The sequence below is a fragment of the Ursus americanus genome, chromosome 13, assembly GCF_024610735.1.
Source record: "Ursus americanus isolate L20-20 chromosome 13, mUrsAme1.1.p, whole genome shotgun sequence".
NCBI classification, from domain to species: domain Eukaryota; kingdom Metazoa; phylum Chordata; class Mammalia; order Carnivora; family Ursidae; genus Ursus; species Ursus americanus.
In genome coordinates this window covers 50,502,803-50,521,997 of record NC_142139.1, presented here as the reverse complement: position 1 = coordinate 50,521,997, position 19,195 = coordinate 50,502,803, and the positions used below count along the sequence as shown (strand labels likewise).

General features: G+C 38.4%; 1 protein-coding gene across 2 annotated transcripts in view; it reads left to right on the top strand.

Moving 5' to 3' along the window:
- Positions 1-19,195, top strand: part of MARCHF1 (membrane associated ring-CH-type finger 1) — a 455,826-nt gene that overhangs the window by 286,735 nt on the left and 149,896 nt on the right. For both annotated transcript variants that reach the window (XM_045798702.2, XM_045798701.2), the window contains exon 3: positions 16,752-16,802. In XM_045798702.2, coding sequence (XP_045654658.2) covers positions 16,752-16,802 — 51 coding nt within the window. The remainder of the gene's footprint in view (positions 1-16,751; positions 16,803-19,195) is intronic.

Here is a 19,195-nt window from a genome sequence, read left to right as displayed (position 1 = left end):
TTAAGAGTATTGTGATAGAAAGCATATGACCAAAATAATTTTATACGTGCATCAATAAAAAAATACAAGAAGTTTTGTAAATTAGGTGTACATTCTTAGAATACTAGAGGTGTGGTGAGCTTCCTGTTTTTAATGTGGACATGGCCATATAGAACAGAACTGTGGGAACAAATAAAACTGTTTATATTTCACTCTTAGAAGGGTTCAAATGTTGTACATTTGAGCTTATGCTGACCTTACTCTATATACTGTGAAAACAAACAGACAGACAGACAGAGCAGGAATCACCTTTTCAAACTAGCCGCTGAACTGAAAACATCACCTTCTACATTTTAGCAGCCGTCCAGGGCCCTTTCTATCTTTTCAGAACTGTAAAAATCTGTAAATTAAACCCTCAGGGCCTTTTCTCTGGTGCTTTGGCAATTCAGCCAATGATTACTTTACTATATTATTTTTACTATATTATTTTTCTGTCCATCCAAACAAGACTCTGTTTGAAACATTTTGGTCCTGGAATGTACAAACTTTTCTAAAAAACGTGTCCTTTTGTTCTCATGCTAGGAATTACAATTGCTGACTTGTTTGGAATGGCATGTCAGTCATCAGTAGAGAGTTTTTCTTTTAGAATTGTGCACATTAAGAGGGTGTTTTTGCATGCCTCTTTTAGGGAGGGAAGGGAGATTTCCATCACATGATTTTTATATTCTTTATTTGCTACCCAAAATAATTGTTTAGGCTATCTGAATAGATACAAGGCTTTTATTCAGTATCATCATTAGCAAGATTAGTAAGTTTTTTCATTAAATTTGGTATTTAACAATATGTTTGTTTTTAAGAAAATTAAGAGTATTTTCAGTAAATTCTATGTAGTGTAAAATTTAATAATAAATGTGACTGCTGGGTGCCTGGGTCACTCAGTTGGTTAAGCGTCTGCCTTCGGCTCAGGTCATGATCCCAGGGTCTGGGATCAAGTCCTGCATCGGGCTCCTTGCTTAGCGGGGAACCTGCTTCTCCCTCTCCCCCTGCCTGCCACTCCCCTTGCTTGTGCTTTCTCTCTGTCGAATAAATAAATAAAATCTTTTTTTTTTTTTTTTTTAATGATTTTTTATTATATTATGTTAGTCACCATACAGTACATCCCTGGTTTCCGATGTAAGGCTCGATGATTCATTAGTTGTGTATAACACCCAGTGCACCATGCAATACGTGCCCTCCTTACTACCCATCACCGGTCTATCCCATTCCCCCACCCCCCTCCCCTCTGAAGTCCTCAGTTTGTTTCTCATAGTCCATAGTCTCTCATGTTTCATTCCCCCTTCTGATTACCCCCCCTTTCTTTATCCCTTTCTTCCCCTACTGATCATCCTAGTTCTTATGTTCCATAGATGAGAGAAATCATATGATAGTTGTCTTTCTCTGCTTGACTTATTTCACTTAGCATTATCTCCTCCAGTGCTGTCCATGTTGTAGCAAATGTTGAGAACTCGTTCTTTCTGATAGCTGAGTAATATTCCATTGTATATATGGACCACAACTTCTTAATCCAGTCATCTGTTGAAGGGCATCTCGGCTCCTTCCACGATTTAGCTATTGTGGACATTGCTGCTATGAACATTGGGGTGCATATGGCCCTTCTCTTCACTACGTCTGTATCTTTGGGGTAAATACCCAGTAGTGCAATGGCTGGATCATAGGGTAGCTCAATTTTTAACTTTTTAAGGGACCTCCACACTGTTTTCCAGAGTGGCTGTACCAACTTGCATTCCCACCAACAATGTAGGAGGGATCCCCTTTCTCCACATCCTCTCCAACAATTGTTGTTTCTTGCCTTGTCTATTTTTGCCATTCTAACTGGCGTAAGGTGGTATCTCAGTGTGGTTTTGATTTGAATTTCCTTGATGGCTAATGATTTTGAACATTTTTTCATGTGTCTGTTAGCCATTTGTATGTCTTCATTGGAAAAGTGTCTGTTCATATCTTCTGCCCATTTTTTGATTTGTTTATTTGTTTCTCGTGTATTGAATTTGAGAAGTTCTTTGTAGATCTTGGATACCAGTCCTTTATCTGTAGTGTCATTTGCAAATATATTCTCCCATTCCGTGGGCTGCCTCTTAGTTTTTCTGACTGTTTCCTTGGCTGTGCAGAAACTTTTAATCTTGATGAAGTCCCATAAATTCATTTTATCTTTTGTTTCTCTTGCCTTTGGGGATGTGTCATGAAAAAGGTTGCTTTGGCCGATGTCGTAGAGGTTGTTGCCTATGTTCTCCTCTAGAATTTTGATAGATTCCTGTCTCACATTGAGGTCTTTCATCCATTTGGAGTTTATTTTTGTGTATGGTGTGAGATAGTGGTCAAGTTTCATTCTTTTGCATGTAGCTGTCCAATTTTCCCAGCACCATTTATTGAAGAGACTGTCTTTTTCCCACCGGATGTTTTTTCCTGCTTTATCAAATATTAGTTGCCCAAAGAGCCGAGGGTCCATTTCTGGGTTCTCTATTCTGTTCCATTGGTCTATGTGTCTGTTTTTGTGCCAGTACCATGCTGTCTTTGTGATCACAGCTTTGTAGTACAGCTCGAAATCCGGCATTGTGATGCCCCCAGCTTTGTTTTTCCTTTTCAACAGTTCCTTGGAGATTCGGGGCCTTTTCTGTTTCCATACAAATTTAAGGACTGTTTGTTCCAGTTCTTTGAAAAATGTCCTTGGTATTTTGATCGGGATAGCATTGAAAGTGTAGATTGCTCTGGGTAGCATGGACATTTTAACTATGTTAATTCTTCCGATCCATGAGCATGGAATATCTTTCCATCTGTTTATGTCTTCCTCAATGTCTTTCAAGAGTGATTTATAGTTTCTAGAATATAGGTCCTTTACGTCTCTGGTTAAGTTAATTCCAAGGTAACGTATGGTTTTTGGTGCTATTGTAAATGGGATGGATTCCCTAATTTCTCTTTCTTCGGTCTCGCTATTCGTGTATAGAAATGCAACTGATTTCTGAGCATTTATTTTGTATCCTGCCACGTTACTGAATTGCTCTATAACTTCTAATAATTTGGGAGTGGCTTCTTTTGGGTTTTCCATATAGAGTATCATGTCATCTGCAAAGAGAGACATTTTGACTTCTTCTTTGCCAATTTGAATACCTTTGATCCCTTTTTGTCGTCTGATTGCTGTTGCAAGGACTTCTAGTACTATGTTGAATAATAGTGGCGAGAGTGGGCATCCTTGTCGAGTTCCTGATCTTAAGGGAAAGGCTTCCAGCTTTTCTCCATTGAGAATAATATTTGCAGTAGGCTTTTCATAGATGGCTTTTATGAGATTGAGAAATGTACCTTCTATTCCTACACTCTGAAGGGTTTTAATCAGGAAAGGATGCTGTATTTTGTCAAATGCTTTTTCGGCATCGATTGAGAGGATCATATGGTTCCTGAGTCTTTTCTTGTTGATATGATGTATCACGCTGATTGATTTGCGAATATTGAACCACGCTTGCATCCCAGGTATGAATCCCACTTGATCGTGATGGATAATCCTTTTAATGTACTGTTGGATTCTATTAGCAAGTATCTTGTTGAGGATTTTGGCGTCCATATTCATTAGGGAAATCGGTCTGTAATTCTCCTTTTTGAGGGGGTCTTTGCCTGGTTTGGGGATCAAGGTAATATTGGCCTCATAGAATGAGTTTGGTAGCTTTCCTTCTGTTTCTATTTTTTGAAATAGCTTTAGGAGAATAGGTATTATTTCTTCTTTGAATGTTTGGTAGAATTCCCCAGGAAAACCGTCCGGGCCTGGAGTTTTGTTATTTGGAAGGTTGTTTATCACTGACTCAATTTCTTCATAATTAATTGGCCTGTTTAAGGAATCAATTTCTTCCGGTTTCAATCTTGGTAGTTTATAGGTTTCCAGGAAGGATTCCATCTCTTCCAGATTGCTTAGTTTATTGGCATATAGCTGTTGATAAAAATTTCTAATAATCCTTCCAATTTCAATGGTGCTCGTCGTGACCTCTCCTTTTTCATTCATAATTTTAATAATCTGGGTCCTTTCTCTTTTCTTTTGGATAAGTCTTGCCAGTGGTCTGTCAATTTTATTGATTCTCTCAAAGAACCAGCTTCTAGTCCTGTTGATCTGCTCTACTGTACTTCTGGTTTCTGCTTGATTGATTTCAGCTCTAATTTTGGTCAACTGCTTCCTCGTGCGTGGATTAGGCCTGTCCCTCTGTTGCTGTTCCAGCTTCTTGAGGTGAGAATATAAAAACTGCATTTTAGATTTTTCTATTCTTTTGAGTGTGGCTTGGATGGCTATGTATTTCCCCCTTAGGACTGCCTTTGCAGTATCCCATAGGTTTTGGACTGTTGTATTTTCATTCTCATTGGTCTCCATAAATTGTTTAATTTGATTTTTGATTTCCTGGTTTATCGAGTCATTCCTGAGCAGGATGGTTCTTAGTCTCCAAGTGTTTGAGTTTCTTCCAAATTTTTCCTTGTGGTTGAGTTCCAATTTCAGAGCGTTGTGGTCTGAGAATATGCAGGGGATAATTTCAATCTTTTGGTATCGGTTGAGACCTGTTTTGTGTCCCAGAACATGGTCTATTCTTGAGAATGTTCCATGGGCATTAGAATAGAATGAGTATTCTTTGGTTCTGGGGTGTAGTGTTCTATATATATCTATGAGGTCCAACTCGTCGAGTATGGCATTCAAAGCCTTTGATTCTTTGCTTAGTTTTTGCCAGGGTGTTCTGTCTATTTCTGATAGTGGAGTGTTGAGGTCCCCTACTATTAATGTATTTTCATTTATATGTCTCTTTATTCTGGATAAGAGTTGGCTTGTGTATCTTGCTGCTCCCCTGTTGGGGGCATATATATTTATAATTGTCATATCCACTTGTTGAATACTTCCCTTAAGAATAATATAGTGCCCTTCTGCGTCTCTAACTATAGTCTGTAGTTTAAAATCCAATTTATCTGATATGAGAATTGCTACCCCAGCTTTCTTTTGAGGACCATTTGCGTGAAAGATGGTACTCCATCCCCTTATTCTCAGTCTGAATGCATCTTTGGGTTTGAAATGAGTCTCTTGTAGACAGCAAATGGATGGGTCATTTCTTTTTATCCAATCTGCAACCCTGTGGCGCTTTATGGGATGGTTCAAACCATTTACATTAAGACTGATTACTGAGAGATATGATTTTAATGTTGCCATGTTGCCAGTAAAGTCTTTGTTTGTATTGGCTGTGACTTTCTGTTCTGTATCACTCTTGGGGCCTTTTTACTTTTATAGAACCCCCTGTAATATCTCCTGTAGGGCTGGTTTCGTAGTTACAAAATTGGTTAGTGACTGGCGATTCTGAAATGTCTTTATTTCTCCATCAATTCTGAATGACAGTCTTGCTGGATAAAGGATCCTTGGCTGCATGTTTTTCTCTGAAAGAGCTTTAAATATGCTCCCCCAACCCTTTCTCTCATTCCAGGTCTGTGTAGACAGGTCTGACGTAATTCTGATGCTTTTGCCTTGGTACGTGAGAAATTTCTTTGCCCTGGCCGCTTTCAATACTGTATCCTTGCATCTAATATTTGCGAAATGCACTATGACGTGACGTGGCGTAGGTTTGTCGTGGTTGAGCTTGGGAGGGGTCCTCTCTGCCTCTTGGACACGAATGTTTGTTTCCCTTGCTAGATTAGGGAAGTTTTCAGCTACAATTTGTTCAAATATCTCTTCTAGACCTCTGTTTTTCTCCACCCCCTCAGGGATGCCGATGATTCTAACATTGGATCGTTTCATTGAGTCAGTAATCTCCCGTAACCTACATTCGTGGGCGTGGATTTTTTTAAGACCATCTTCTATTTTCATTTTTTCCTCTATTAACCCATCCTCCAATTCACTAACCCGTTCCTCTGCTTCTGTGACCCTGGCTGTCAGAGCCTCTAGTTTTGCCTGCATTTGGCTCATAGAATTTTTAATTTCTGTCAGATTTGCTCTCATTTCTGTCCTTAGGGATTCTATATTCTCAGTAACCTTTTCGTTTATACTTTTTTCAATTCTACTCATCATTTTGACCATCGTTACTCTGAATTCCATTTCTGATAATTTGGTTACATCCATATCCATTATTTCTGTGGCAGAGGTCACAGTCTCACTGTCTTTTCTTTGCTGGGGGGGGCTTCTCCTTCTTGTCATTCTGATGAAGAGAGGTTGCGGGGTTTCCAGAGCCCAAATTATTGACTGGGTCCCAGGCCGTGCCCCTTGTTTTATAGGGATCTTAGGGATGTGGGCTTCTTCTTTAAAGATTTTATTTATTTATGTGGCAGCCAACCAGCGAGAGAGGGAACAGAAGCAGGCGAGTGGGAGAGGAAGAAGCAGGCTCCCAGCGGAGGAGCCCGATGAGGGACTCCTTTCCGGAATGCCAGGATCACGCCCTAAGCTGAAGGCAGGCGCTCAATGACTGCGCCACCCAGGCGCCCGGGTTGTGGGCTTCTTGATTTTTCAGCCTGCCTTCTGGGGGAGGGGCCTGCCGCACCGATACTCAGGCAACCCTGTTTGGGTAGAGTCTCCGTGTCCCCTGCGAGGGGGGATGGGGATGGGCACTCCCTGAGCCGGTATTTCCAGGCTTTTGTTCTCTGGCGGCTTTCCCTGGCGGTTTGCTGTGCCTCTTCTGAGAGTCAGAGCAGCAGCGGCCGAATTTCAGCCTCTGTCACGGAACAGAAGGATTGCGGCCCGTTCTCTACTAATGTTCTGGCCACTTTAACTCTGTTACTGTTGGTGCTGCTCAACCCTGCAGCGTCCGGGATGTGCGCCCCACACCCGGCGTCCCAGCCCTCACTTCCAGGGCCGGCGCGTCTCTGTCCTTTGTGTTTCTAATGCCGCCAGCTGCCCCGCGCGCGCTCCCGGATCTCCCGGTCTCAGTCTGGATCCAGTGAGCGCACCGGGATTCCGGGGTTCCGCGAGATGCCTGGTGGCGCGCGCACCCGGCTCACGGTCTCAGTCTGCTGTTTTGCGGGTGCCGACCACGAGCCCGCCCGCTCCCCCGTGCAAGTGGCTGCCGCTTCCCAGCGCCCGAACACGGTGGCTCCCTCCCCCTTCCGTTTATCTTCCGATATCTGTGCACAGTTTCATGGCTCCCTGCTTCGTACCTCAATACTCAGCGCTGGAGATGTTCATTTGTAGAGATCCAGATGCGTCTTCCTGCGTCTCAGGCTGGTTCCGTGGTTGTTTAGGCTGGTCTGGTACCTATCCGGCTCGACTCGGAGGACCGGCTGAAAACGGTGTCTCCTACTCCTCCGCCATCTTAACTCCTCTCTCAATAAAATCTTTTTTAAAAATTAAAAAAATAAACGTGACTGCTGACCAATAAATGTCCTTTTCAATAATCTTCCTTTAACTGCAGCAAAGCCAAGCTTGGTAATTCTACGAGTCCTAGTTATACAGTGCCTTACACTGTATTTGGAACACGCTTTTTCAAAGTATATCATATTTGCTTCTACTACTATTTTGAAAAGGTAACCATTCGTGTGTTCTTATGTCCATTTTGCAAATTCAGCAAGCCAAGGCCAGAGAAGGTAGATGATTTTCTTATGGTCACATGGTGAGTAATGAAGCCCTAATCCAAATGTCATAACCACAAATCCTTTTTTTCCCCCACCAATCCTACTTGACTCAATAATTAATTTCATGCCTTTATGTTCATACACTGTATTGTCTTGGGGAATATAAACACCAAATGTTTCTTGTAGCTCTTTTGATCTCTCTCTCTTTCACACACACACACACACACACACACACACACACACACACACACAGCTTTATCCCTTTACGGTATATAATCTTTGGTGACTAAGGCTAACTTTCCATTTTTGTTTCTTTAATTTTCTTAATTTGATATCTGCTCTTCCACTCTCGCCCCAAGAAACTCGTGTTAACACATTCATGAGTATCCTTCCATTACTTTCTATGCTTATATAGTCATACACAAATATATGTCTACATATGAATATCTGTAATATTGACACTCATAGAAGTTCTGTCCTATGATTTTTAAGTAATCGTACCACTTCTCATTTTACTTTTCACACTCGGTCTTATCTTGTGGAAACCTCTTTTGTCAGATGGCAAAGAGCTGATTCGTTCTATTTCATAATTGCATAATATTCCAAAGTGGGGCCCTACTATAACTTATGTCATCATTTCTCTATTGGTGACTATTGCTTACTCCATTAGTCAGGATCTAGTCAGGAGGGAGAAATCAGACTTTTGTTTTAACATAGAGAAACCAGACCTTTGTAAAGATGTGTTGCCTTGTCTGGGTGAACAAAGAAAAGAAATTGGAATCATTTAAAGCTTGAAAAGGGGGCCCCTGGAATGGAAACTCATACTTCTGAGGAAGGAGCCAGCTGGCTGGTGCAGGTATCTACAAAGTGTGGGGTCTGTTTCTGAGGTTGTCAGAAAAACTGCCCGCTGTATCAGCTGCTGGTATGGGAAGAGCCTGCAGGTACAGGGGGGTGGAGGGGTGGGGCATTTCTAGGATGATACTCACACTTGGAGCAGAGAAGAAGCCAGCAGAAAGCAAATGGGTTGGAGCAAATCCCCGTTTCCTTTTCCAGCCTTCGAGTTTGCCTTGTGGTGCCCCCTCTTAGCAGAGCTTCAGGGGAAGTTGGTGATGAAACAGAAATGTGGTTTGCAGAGCCCCAGCAGCAGAGTACGGTTTAGGACAGTGGGCTTAAAGTTCTGAGAAAACACCAACTTCACAACTGGCACATCTTTACTGCCAACATTTTTTTTTTCAATTAAGAACAGAGTTGTATTGAGTGTCCTTATTCGCATATTCTTGTGAACCAGTGCTTATTTTTAATTTTAACAGATGTTGCCAGATGTTTTTTCAAATGCTACTGCAGAAATTCACACTTCTCCTGGCAATTTTTGAGAGCCCTCGTTCTTCTTATCCCACCAGCAACAGAGGGCTATCACTCTTTTCAATCTTTCCAACATGATGGGTGTAAAGTACTTTACTTTTTTTTTTTACTTTAGTTAGCATTTTTCTGACAGTTTGTGATTTTAAGCATCTTATTATCATATGTTTATTAACAATCTGTAGTCCCTTTTTTATGAATTTCTATCCTTATCTTTTACTTAATTTTTTTCTATTGGATTTCTTCTGTTGCCTTTTTTGTGAATAGACAAAAATCTCTTTGAGTATTACAGAGATTGAACTTGATCAGTCTTCCATGCTGTGCTTTTTTATAACTTTATTGTTTGTTTATTCACTTTAATTTTTATATTTTTTCCAGACATAATCAAATAGAATCAAATATCACTTACAGCTTCTGGTTCTCATATTAGTTATATAGACTTCCTTACCCCAACATTGAATTAATAATTTAGGCTTAGTTCAATTTTTTTAATAATATTTATTTTGTTATATTAGTCACCATACAGATCATCCGCAGTTTTTGATGCAATGTTCCATGATTCATTACTTGGATATAACACCCAGTGCTCCATGCAATATGTGCCCTCCTTAATACACATCACCGGCCTATCCCAATCCCCAGCCCCCTCCCCTCTGAAGCCCTCAGTTTGTTTCCCAGAGTCCATATTCTCCCATGGTTCATTCCCCCTTCTATTTCAAATTTTTTATATTCAAGACTTTTTTCATCTGGAAATGAAAATCATAGATGATTGTATATGCCATTTAGTATGCATGGGTTTGATTTTTTCTTCCATGTAGATAGTCAGTTGTCAGAAGCATTTATTATGTCAACTTTCCTTTCAATTTTGACTGGAAATACCAACTTTATTATATGTGAAATTATTTTATCTGTTTCTGGATTTTCTATTCTGGATTTCACTGACCTTTCGGTCAATTCTTATGTCAATGCCATATTGACTTAATCACAGTGACTTTTAATATGGGCAATGCCTGGCATAAGGAGATCTCCTTTCTTTTTTTCATTATTTTCTTGGCTATTCTCAGGCATTTCTTTTTCTATATATGTTTCTTAAGATAATTTTATCTATTTCCTTTCTGCTTCACGAAGTAAGAAATAAATTATCTTCCTGTCAAAAGTAGTGCTTTCATTTGTTCAGATCATGATCTCAATGAGATTCTATAATTTATATTTTTAATAAGATTTGATAATTTCTTTGTTAAATTTATTCTTAAGTATTTTATGGTTTTTGCTTTTATTATCACATTTCTGGATATTTATTGCTAGAGGGGAAAAAAGGCTATTGATCTTGCAGTATTTCCATTAGGATAGAATGAACTGTCACAATAAATAAATCCAAAAAATGTGATGGCTCCAAAGAAATACAAGTTTATTTCTCTTTCATGACAGTTTAGAGTGTATGTTCCAAATTGGAAGAGGGCTCCTCACCATGTGGTCAGTCAAGGACTCAGGAGAATTCATCTCTACTATCTTTAACATGTGGTTTCCTGGCTTGCTCTGATAGTCACCATCTTTGCACTGAACAGTAGAAAAAGAGCATGGAAGAAATTTTAGATTTATGGGACAGGCAGGAAACTAACAATTGTGAGCTCTGTTCACATTTCACTGGTGGGAATTTAGTTATAGGCAACCTGTAATTGAAAGGAATGCTGGGAAATACAGTGTGACTGGAAAGACATATACACAATTACCATTCTGTTCACAGAAGAAGGGCTGAGGCGTTTTAGGAAATTTAGTAGACTCTGCCATGGTATAATTACCCTGTATCTAGCCATTGTACTGAAGAAGGCATTTGTGATGAGCACTGGGTGTTGTATGTAAGCACCAAATCACTGATTTCTACTCCAGAAACCAATATTGCACTATATGTTAAGTAACTAAATTTTTTTTAAAGTCTCATTAATTGTAGTAGTTTTCTTGTTTAACTAGATACACTTGGAATTTCTATAATATCAGTAAGAGAAGATTGTTTTGTTCCTTCTTATTTTATTTTATTTTATTTGACAGAGATAGAGACAGCCAGCGAGAGAGGGAACACAAGCAGGGGGAGTGGGAGAGGAAGAAGCAGGCTCACAGTGGAGGAGTCTGATGTGGGGCTCGATCCCAGAACGCCGGGATCACGCCCTGAGCCGAAGGCAGACGCCTAAGGATTGCGCCACCCAGGCACCCCTGTTTTGTTTCTTCTTTTCAATATATTTTCCTACCAAATCTTTTATTGCTATTATATTTGTTAGAAACTCTAAGATAGTTGAACAATAATAGCAAGAGCAAGCTTCTACAGCAGAACTTCTTTAACATAGTTCTCGTATTTTACCATTTAGAAAAAATTTGGGCCTTGATTTTAAAATATTGTCTTTATCATGGAAGAGATTTCCTCCAGTTCTTATTTTAGTTAGAGCTTACATAGTAGTAAGACTGCAAAGGTTTGTCAAATATTTTTCAGCATATAAGATCATAATGTTTGTCTCTTTCAATGCATTAATCTAATGAAATGTTGTCAGATTTCCTGATAAGAAAATATCTGGAATAAATCCTATTTATTCTATTCCCTGTGCATTTTTTAGATACACTGCTGATGTGTCAAAATTACATGCTACATAGATATGCTAATATTTTTAAAGAATTTTTGCATCTGTGGTCCCAAATAAGACTAAAGCATAATTTTACTTTCCCTCTTTCTTTCTTTTTGGGTACTGTCTTAACACAGTTGAAGTTTCATTTCTGCAAGATTAATAACATGAATTAGGGAATTTTATGTTTCTATGGTCAAGAATAATAAGAAAATTGAATTATGTGTTCTTTAAAAGTAAGGTAAAACTCACTTGTGAAATCGTCATGCCCTTATTCTTTTTAGGGCATATAGACTTCTATTTATTTATGTAATCTCTTCTTTGTTAATTATTGTATCTATTCAAATTTTCCTCTTCTTGAATAAATTCTGACAACTTTTACTTTGCTAGAATATGATTAATTTTTTTCTAGGTTTTCAGAGTTGTTGCAATAGTATTATATGTAGCATTCTGTTACGATTTTTCTAATTTTTTCTGTCTTTGGTTATTTATCCTTTCTCATCTTATCATTTCTGCTTTATCTTTTCCTTAATAAGTCTTACTAGAAATTCATTCATTTTGTAATTATCTTCAAGGACCTGCTGTAAGAAAAGATTTCTTTATTCTTCTTATTTATATCTCTTTAATGAGTTTTAGCTCTTATATTTTATTATTTTCTTTTTACTACATTCTCTTATTGGGTTTCATTGCTGTTTTCTTTAATAATGAAAGCATTTACAGTTATAAATTTTTTTTCTGGATATAGCTTTTGCTGTGTTCCCTATAGGTCTTAATATAACATTTTCAAGAGATTCTGGGCTATAAATTTTCAGAGCGTTCTCATTTCATTGAACCAAACATTATCTAAAAATGTGTTAATTAGTGGTGATTAAGATTTATTAGTCACATTTCAAGTTTTTATTTCTAATTTTATTGTCTCAATATCAAAAGAAGTGACCTATAAAATCTCTATTGAAGTTTTTTGTTAAGGTATTATTTGAGGGTGAATCAATTTTAAATGTTTCATAGACATTAAAAACATCATTTTTCATTTAGTGGACATGAGTTTTTTTTATACATATCTATTAATCAAGTCTTTATTGCTATATTCAACTTCTCTGCGTTTTGTTTATAAGCCACATTGCTTTCAAAGACTTTTCTTCTATTACACGTTTTAATTACCTTAGCAAAAATAGTTCCATTTTCCACTTAGAATTCTTCAGATGACCTTCAAAATTGCCTCATTTCTTTTTCTTCTTTCAAATATTCTTGACTTTTAGCCTGGACAGGGATAGGGGGTGGAGGTGAGGGGACCAAGGAAAACAACTAGAGAATAGCATTATATCAGTGAAATGTGAGGATCTTATTCTGGTTTCTTCACTCAGGAATAGTTAGTTATTTTCCTTCAGTTCCATAAAAAAACCTCCTTCAAGTTTCCTTACTGCCCTCTTCTGATCAATGGTATAATATACAGAGTATTCATGTGTGGATACATACATGTCCAGCCATATTGTATATTCTTAAACACAAAGTATTGCCTTTTAAAGGAATTATGTCATTTTCCTTATATTATAATATTAAAAATATGTTAAAACAGGGGCGCCTGGGTGGCACAGCAGTTAAAGCGTCTGCCTTCGGCTCAGGGCGTGATCCCGGCGTTAGGGGATCGAGCCCCACATCAGGCTCCTCCGCTATGAGCCTGTTTCTTCCTCTCCCACTCCCCCTGCTTGTGTTCCCTCTCTCGCTGGCTGTCTCTATCTCTGTCAAATAAATAAATAAAATCTTTAAAAAAAAATATGTTAAAACAATTTAGTAATGATTTTCTCATCTGGTAATCATTTTCCTTTCCGATAATAAAAATCTAACCATGTTCTGTGAGATCAAATTCTAAAAACAAGTATATTATATGCTTAATAATCTCAAAACAAAACCAGCAGTATCAGATATATTTATACCAAACAAAAATTAGGAACTTCTTGAAAATGTTAAAAAGCACTTATAAAATTAGAGGTCTGTCCCTCTGCATACTGCGAATGATCTGCTAAAATCAATCTGCTGAGATAGCCTCTCAACATTACTGCTTGATGATCCCATACTTTTCATGCAGACCTGTCTGACACTTGTTGGTTCCAACTGTTAGTGACCTAAAGGGTTACTACGGTTTGGGTACCAGTAACTTATGTTAGAGTCTAAGACAGCTTCTATTTAATGTAAGGTAAAGAATTTAAGCTGACCATAACAAGGTATAACAACCACATTTGACTAATCTACAAAAAAGAATATGTCATCGCAATAGTAATGGGACAAGCCACCCTATTAATTAGTAGCAAATTAGATTGCTTTGGAAGTTTTCCAAGAACGAAAGTGCTTCCGGCGCTTTGCTTCGAAAGCAGGGCAGACCAAACTTCCTTAATCCCCTTGGGGGGAGAAGAGTTTGATTTTTCATTCTCAAATTTTACATGCCAGAATCTAATCCGCAATAGAGGCAGAATTGCAGGACAGAGAAGCTAGCATGTTCACGTTTAAATTACGAGTGTAGTAACCTGTGATGATCATCGTGATTTTTGAGGGAGCTTCCTTGGGTGTTTCCTGTGAGTGGTAATGGAAATAGTACAGCCTTGCAAACTATAAACAGTGTTCATATACAGCTCATTTGATTCTTACAACCATCCCCAAGATACTATCTCCCCCATGTTACCGTGAGGAACTCCCTGGCTGGCCGAACAATATGCTCCTGCCGGAGCCATGCATTACCACCCGGCAAGCCGCAGGTCCGTCGCCCCCGGCGGCGCTGCCCACACGGCGGCGGTGTGCACCCTCTGTCCCCGTTAACTGGGCTAGAAACAATAGGGAACTTCGCCAGGGCAAAACAGATAACCTTCGCCTAAGCGCCTTTATTTCTTGCAATGCCTAGTCTTTTAGTAGGAGAAAATAGAACCAAAGGATTTCAGGTCGAAAGATCTCTTGAAGTATTAAATAAGCAAGCCACTGCTTCCGCCCCATTAGCCAAGGCGTTGCCGCTGAGGAGTATGGGAATCATTTCCTTACTATAACTTCATGCCGAACTCAATCACAGTTGTGGGGGGAACCCGATCCTCCTTGTGTTTATCTCAAAACACCACAAAGCCCTATTTGGTTTGAAAAATTAAATCGGATGCCATGTTAAATTTCTATAGTACTCGTGGGTTCTTACGAAACACCTTTCAATTCTAGTTCCTTAACTGTGTTTTCAAATACGATGTAAATATAGAAAACATAACAAAACAACCACTGCCACAAAATTCCCCCCCCCAGTCTATTATATTATGTGACTTATTTACCTCTCTTCATGAAATAGTGTGTCAAAATCCCGAATTTCACTCAGAAGGGAAGATGGATTGGTTTTGTTTTCTAGTCTCTAGAAGAGAAGTTGAGATGTCAGGAGGAAAGTACCTCTCTCCATCACCAGAGGAAGCTAATCAAGGAAAAATGTCTGCTGGCGGCATAGACATTAATCTCCAGCCGGATCACGGGCCTGTTAGGAGGTGTAACTAATCGTATCGTTGTGACTCATCTTGGTCTGTAATAACACGCTCCACAGGGACATCCGTGGTTGTATGAGATGGATGTCGCATGTAAAGGAAAAAAATACTATTTCGATGGAATAGCTGCAAGCCTGTGCATGACACAGTGACAGTTTGCAGTAAATGCAGCTCCTGTTTCTCCACAATAACATTTGCCGTCTCCTGTCATCACTGGGTTTCAGAAACGGTCTGGAGCAGTCATCGTGGGGCAATTTCAGCCCTGCAGGTTGTTGGGACAGATTAGTCCTCAAAGATGACCTCTGTCAAGATGCACCATGGTTGTCTAGGCAGGTCCATGTTGGTGCCGAGTCCAGATGCTCGGGAAATTTTTAAAAAGAATTCTAAAGTGTTAATTCAGATTTCTCACAAATTTTTGGTTTCTAGAACAGCTTCTTACAACATTTTCTCTACAGAAGGAAAGGTGTACTGTGATCTCTTGGTACATGTAAAATGCATGATACCCATACATTTCGATTTGTCAGTCAATTTTCCACTAGTAGATAATTGGCAGGGCAGAAAGAACAACCCGACTGGACAAGAGAGAAGGCCTCGGGCTGGCCCAGGCTTGGGCATGAGCACTGCTGTTGCTGGGAAAAAAAGGCCTCTGGGCTTCAAAAGAGGAGGCTCCATTCTTTAAGGTCTCTCTCTATCTTAAAATTGTAAGGTTTTTTAAAAAAATGTATCTATTCAAAAGCTCTTTTCATGCTTCTTTTCTACTAAATTGGAAATTCTTTAAGAGACAAGAACTAAAGCTATAATTTTTTTTAATGATTTTTTATTATATTGTGTTACTCACCATACAGTACATCCCCGGATTCCGATGTAAAGTTCGATGCTTCATTAGTTGCGTATAACACCCAGTGCACCATGCAATACGTGCCCTCCTTACTACCCATCACCGGTCTATCCCAATCCCCCACCCCCCTCCCCTCTGAGGCCCTCAGTTTGTTTCTCATAAAGCTATAATTTTTTAACTTATTTTGAAGTTTTAAATTTTAAAATGATTTTAAAGGTTTTTAATTCAAACAATTGAGTGTTTTAGATGTAAAAGTATCTTCTAAATGTTTGTATTTTAAAAGCAAATTAACAGAAGAAATGAATAATATGTATTTTAAAAGAGTGGGATAATTGAACATAATAAGAAATAATTAAAATAAAATAAAAAATTTGCACAATGCTGTATGTCAATTATCTCAAGCTGGAAAATTTTTAAAAAAAGAGCAGGAGTTAGATGTCTGCACCATGTACTTGGTATGTGATAGTTACTGACACTAGAAACAGAATTTACTCAGAACTTCCTGGTGGCAAAAGGGAAAGAGGAAATAATGGACTATATATTCATTTTCTAATTTATTTCAAAGGAACCACATTTATTTTTCTAGAGGAATAAACACTTCCTGGTAATAAATACTTCTAGACTGATACATATATAGTATATATATATATATATATATATATATATATATATATATATATATATATATACTGATGCTAATAGAAACATTTTCACAAGGACAATGATATATGCTAGAGAAATAAAATTTGGTAAGACAAAAGCCACTATGTGTAAGCAATTTGTGTATCTATCAGTCAGAACAATATGCTAACATTTAGACGTCGACCCATGCTGTGCTGTCTTTTCTCCACAGTAAAGACTATTGCTATATTCTTAATCAATGTCTCTAATTTTATTTTTCAGAATGACAAATCCCCGGGGCGATCGGCAAGTCGATCAAGTAATATTTCAAAAGTAGGTAAACTATATTTACTTAATTGTTTATTGATTTTCATATTTTATGAGTTCAAGTAAATGTTTTATAATGTTTAACCTATAATTGTTATCTGTGAGCAGTACACAAATATGACTTGTTAATGGTTTTAACTATTTTGAGCTTTTGCCATGGTAAGAGGACACGATTTCACACAACAAAATGAGTTGCCATTGTTCCTTTTCAGTGCTATATGCAAAAGATAATTGGTGACTTTCAGAATGTCATGCAAAATATGGGGCTTTTTCCTCTTATTTCAAGCATCATGGAGCTGTCGCATACCCGACTTGAAACTGTATCAACATTCATGGCTCAATTTCCATGAACTCAGTTTTTCCACGATTTAGGCTCAACTACGTTCGTATTAACTAGGACAAGTTTTAGAAATAACTTAAGACATTAGTTTAGTCATATTTGTTTTATAAAGTCAATGGATGAAAAAAACAAAGTACTCCCTACCCTAGATTGTCTATAAATCTAAGCAAAACACCAGAGTGTCAAAAAGATTATGGCAAGGCAGAGATACTCTAGATTTTTATTGTGCCTAGAAAACAGACATCAGGGCTATTCTCTGAAATGAGACACAATGCAATGTACAGACTTTGTGTTTGGGGAGTGAGAAGTCATTTAGAGCCATTTATCAAATCAGAAAATTATGACTTCCAAAAATGTGATTTAGACAAAGATGGATTTCCCATGAATAGAACCCATTCTACAAGGCCACTCAATTGCCAGCACCCTCTGCAGCCTTGAGCTTACTTTTGTATATTTTGTAATTTTATATTATTTTACTTCAAGAGAGCCCCCCAAATAGTTGTCAACTACAGGCACTAGAGAACACAGATCCACTTTCAGTTTAGGAAAGTGTTTTATTTTGTTTTCAGAAACAAAGAACTTTATTACTCATTGAAAAAGAGCAGTAGCCAGAGTATCAGCATTTTCTTTAGCTGGTTTCCTGAGGCCAGTTCTTAGGAGACAATGCTAAGACGGTCGGGTGACTCCTGCAAGCACACTGGATTGGTTACAGGAGTGCAACCCCACACTTGGGAAACGCTCCGATTTTCAATAGACAGGAAGTATGCCTGTGCATTGCTCTGTGAGACAATATCTCTACGTGACGATGCTGTGCCTTATACAAGCATCCTTAAAAAGATAGTCCAGAACTAAAGTAGGCAACGATTCTGCTTACAAGACGTAGAGATATACAAGAGACCCAGAGAGAATCCCAGCTCAGCACGTGGGACTGAACATTTATAATTACGTTCAAATCTGAGCGACTTCATAGAAATTTGAGAGGCAATGTGGTCTAGTAGTCATTCTGGGCAAAGGATCTGAGAGTCAGCTGCCGTGCTGCCCCTTCTTATGTGACCGTGAGACAGTCACTTAACCTGCCGGGGATAGAGTTGCCTCCTCTGTGACACGAGGGTGATGGTATCAGTCACTTGGAGGTTTCCATAAGTGGTGGTAAATTAAAACAATACCTTTCAAATGTCTGTCGTCTTAGTCACATCATGAAGAGCCTCGTCTGCCACTGCAGAACATTGTCATCTTTCTGAACTTGAATGTTAATGTCAACCCAGACACTTGTAAACATACCGACAACTCCTTTGTTGCACCAAATACTGTTTCATGATCCAGGGGTACAATTATATTGCATTTCTAAGCTGTTGCTTGAGTTTGACATAATGCAGATTGTTTATAACTTTTAACCTTTGAACTTCTTTGAGAGATAAAAAAGTCAAGGAGTGTGGTTTCCCTTCTGTGAGTTCTTCCAGGTTCTGATATGTATTAATTGCAACCCTGTGTGGGAGACAATTAATGACAAAAACGCATGATATTCAGGGGGAAATGAAAAGCTCTCTTCTTAAATAGTCTAATTGTACAATCGCAAAAACTCAACTATCAGACACCCGTAGAGATAAAAAGATTGCTGTGTGCATGTTTATTTTTTTAAGCCAATATGACTTTCCTTTTATCATTCTCAGAATGACAGTCACAAATGCTAAATACATTGTTGAGTCCTCACTACTTTTTCATGAATTATTAAGGGATAAACTTTTCATTAGGACCATGTAACCTACCAAGTGTGAAATGGCAAAATCTAGCAATATTTGAGTCCTTTAACTTTTAAAGTGGTGGAGAAAAAAAAGTTAAACCAGAACCAGGATACTTTTTGTCTGATTTTGTCAAACTAATTTTTATGTCAAAAAAAAAAAGAGAGAGAGAGAGAGAGAGACTATGAGCTTTTCAAGGATGTGATAATCAGTTTAACAGAGTAATTAAGAGCATGGATTCCAAAGAAACTGCTTAGGTGGGTTATTTAACTTCCTTAATAATTTTATCTGTAAAAGGAGAAGATGTAATAGCATCTAGC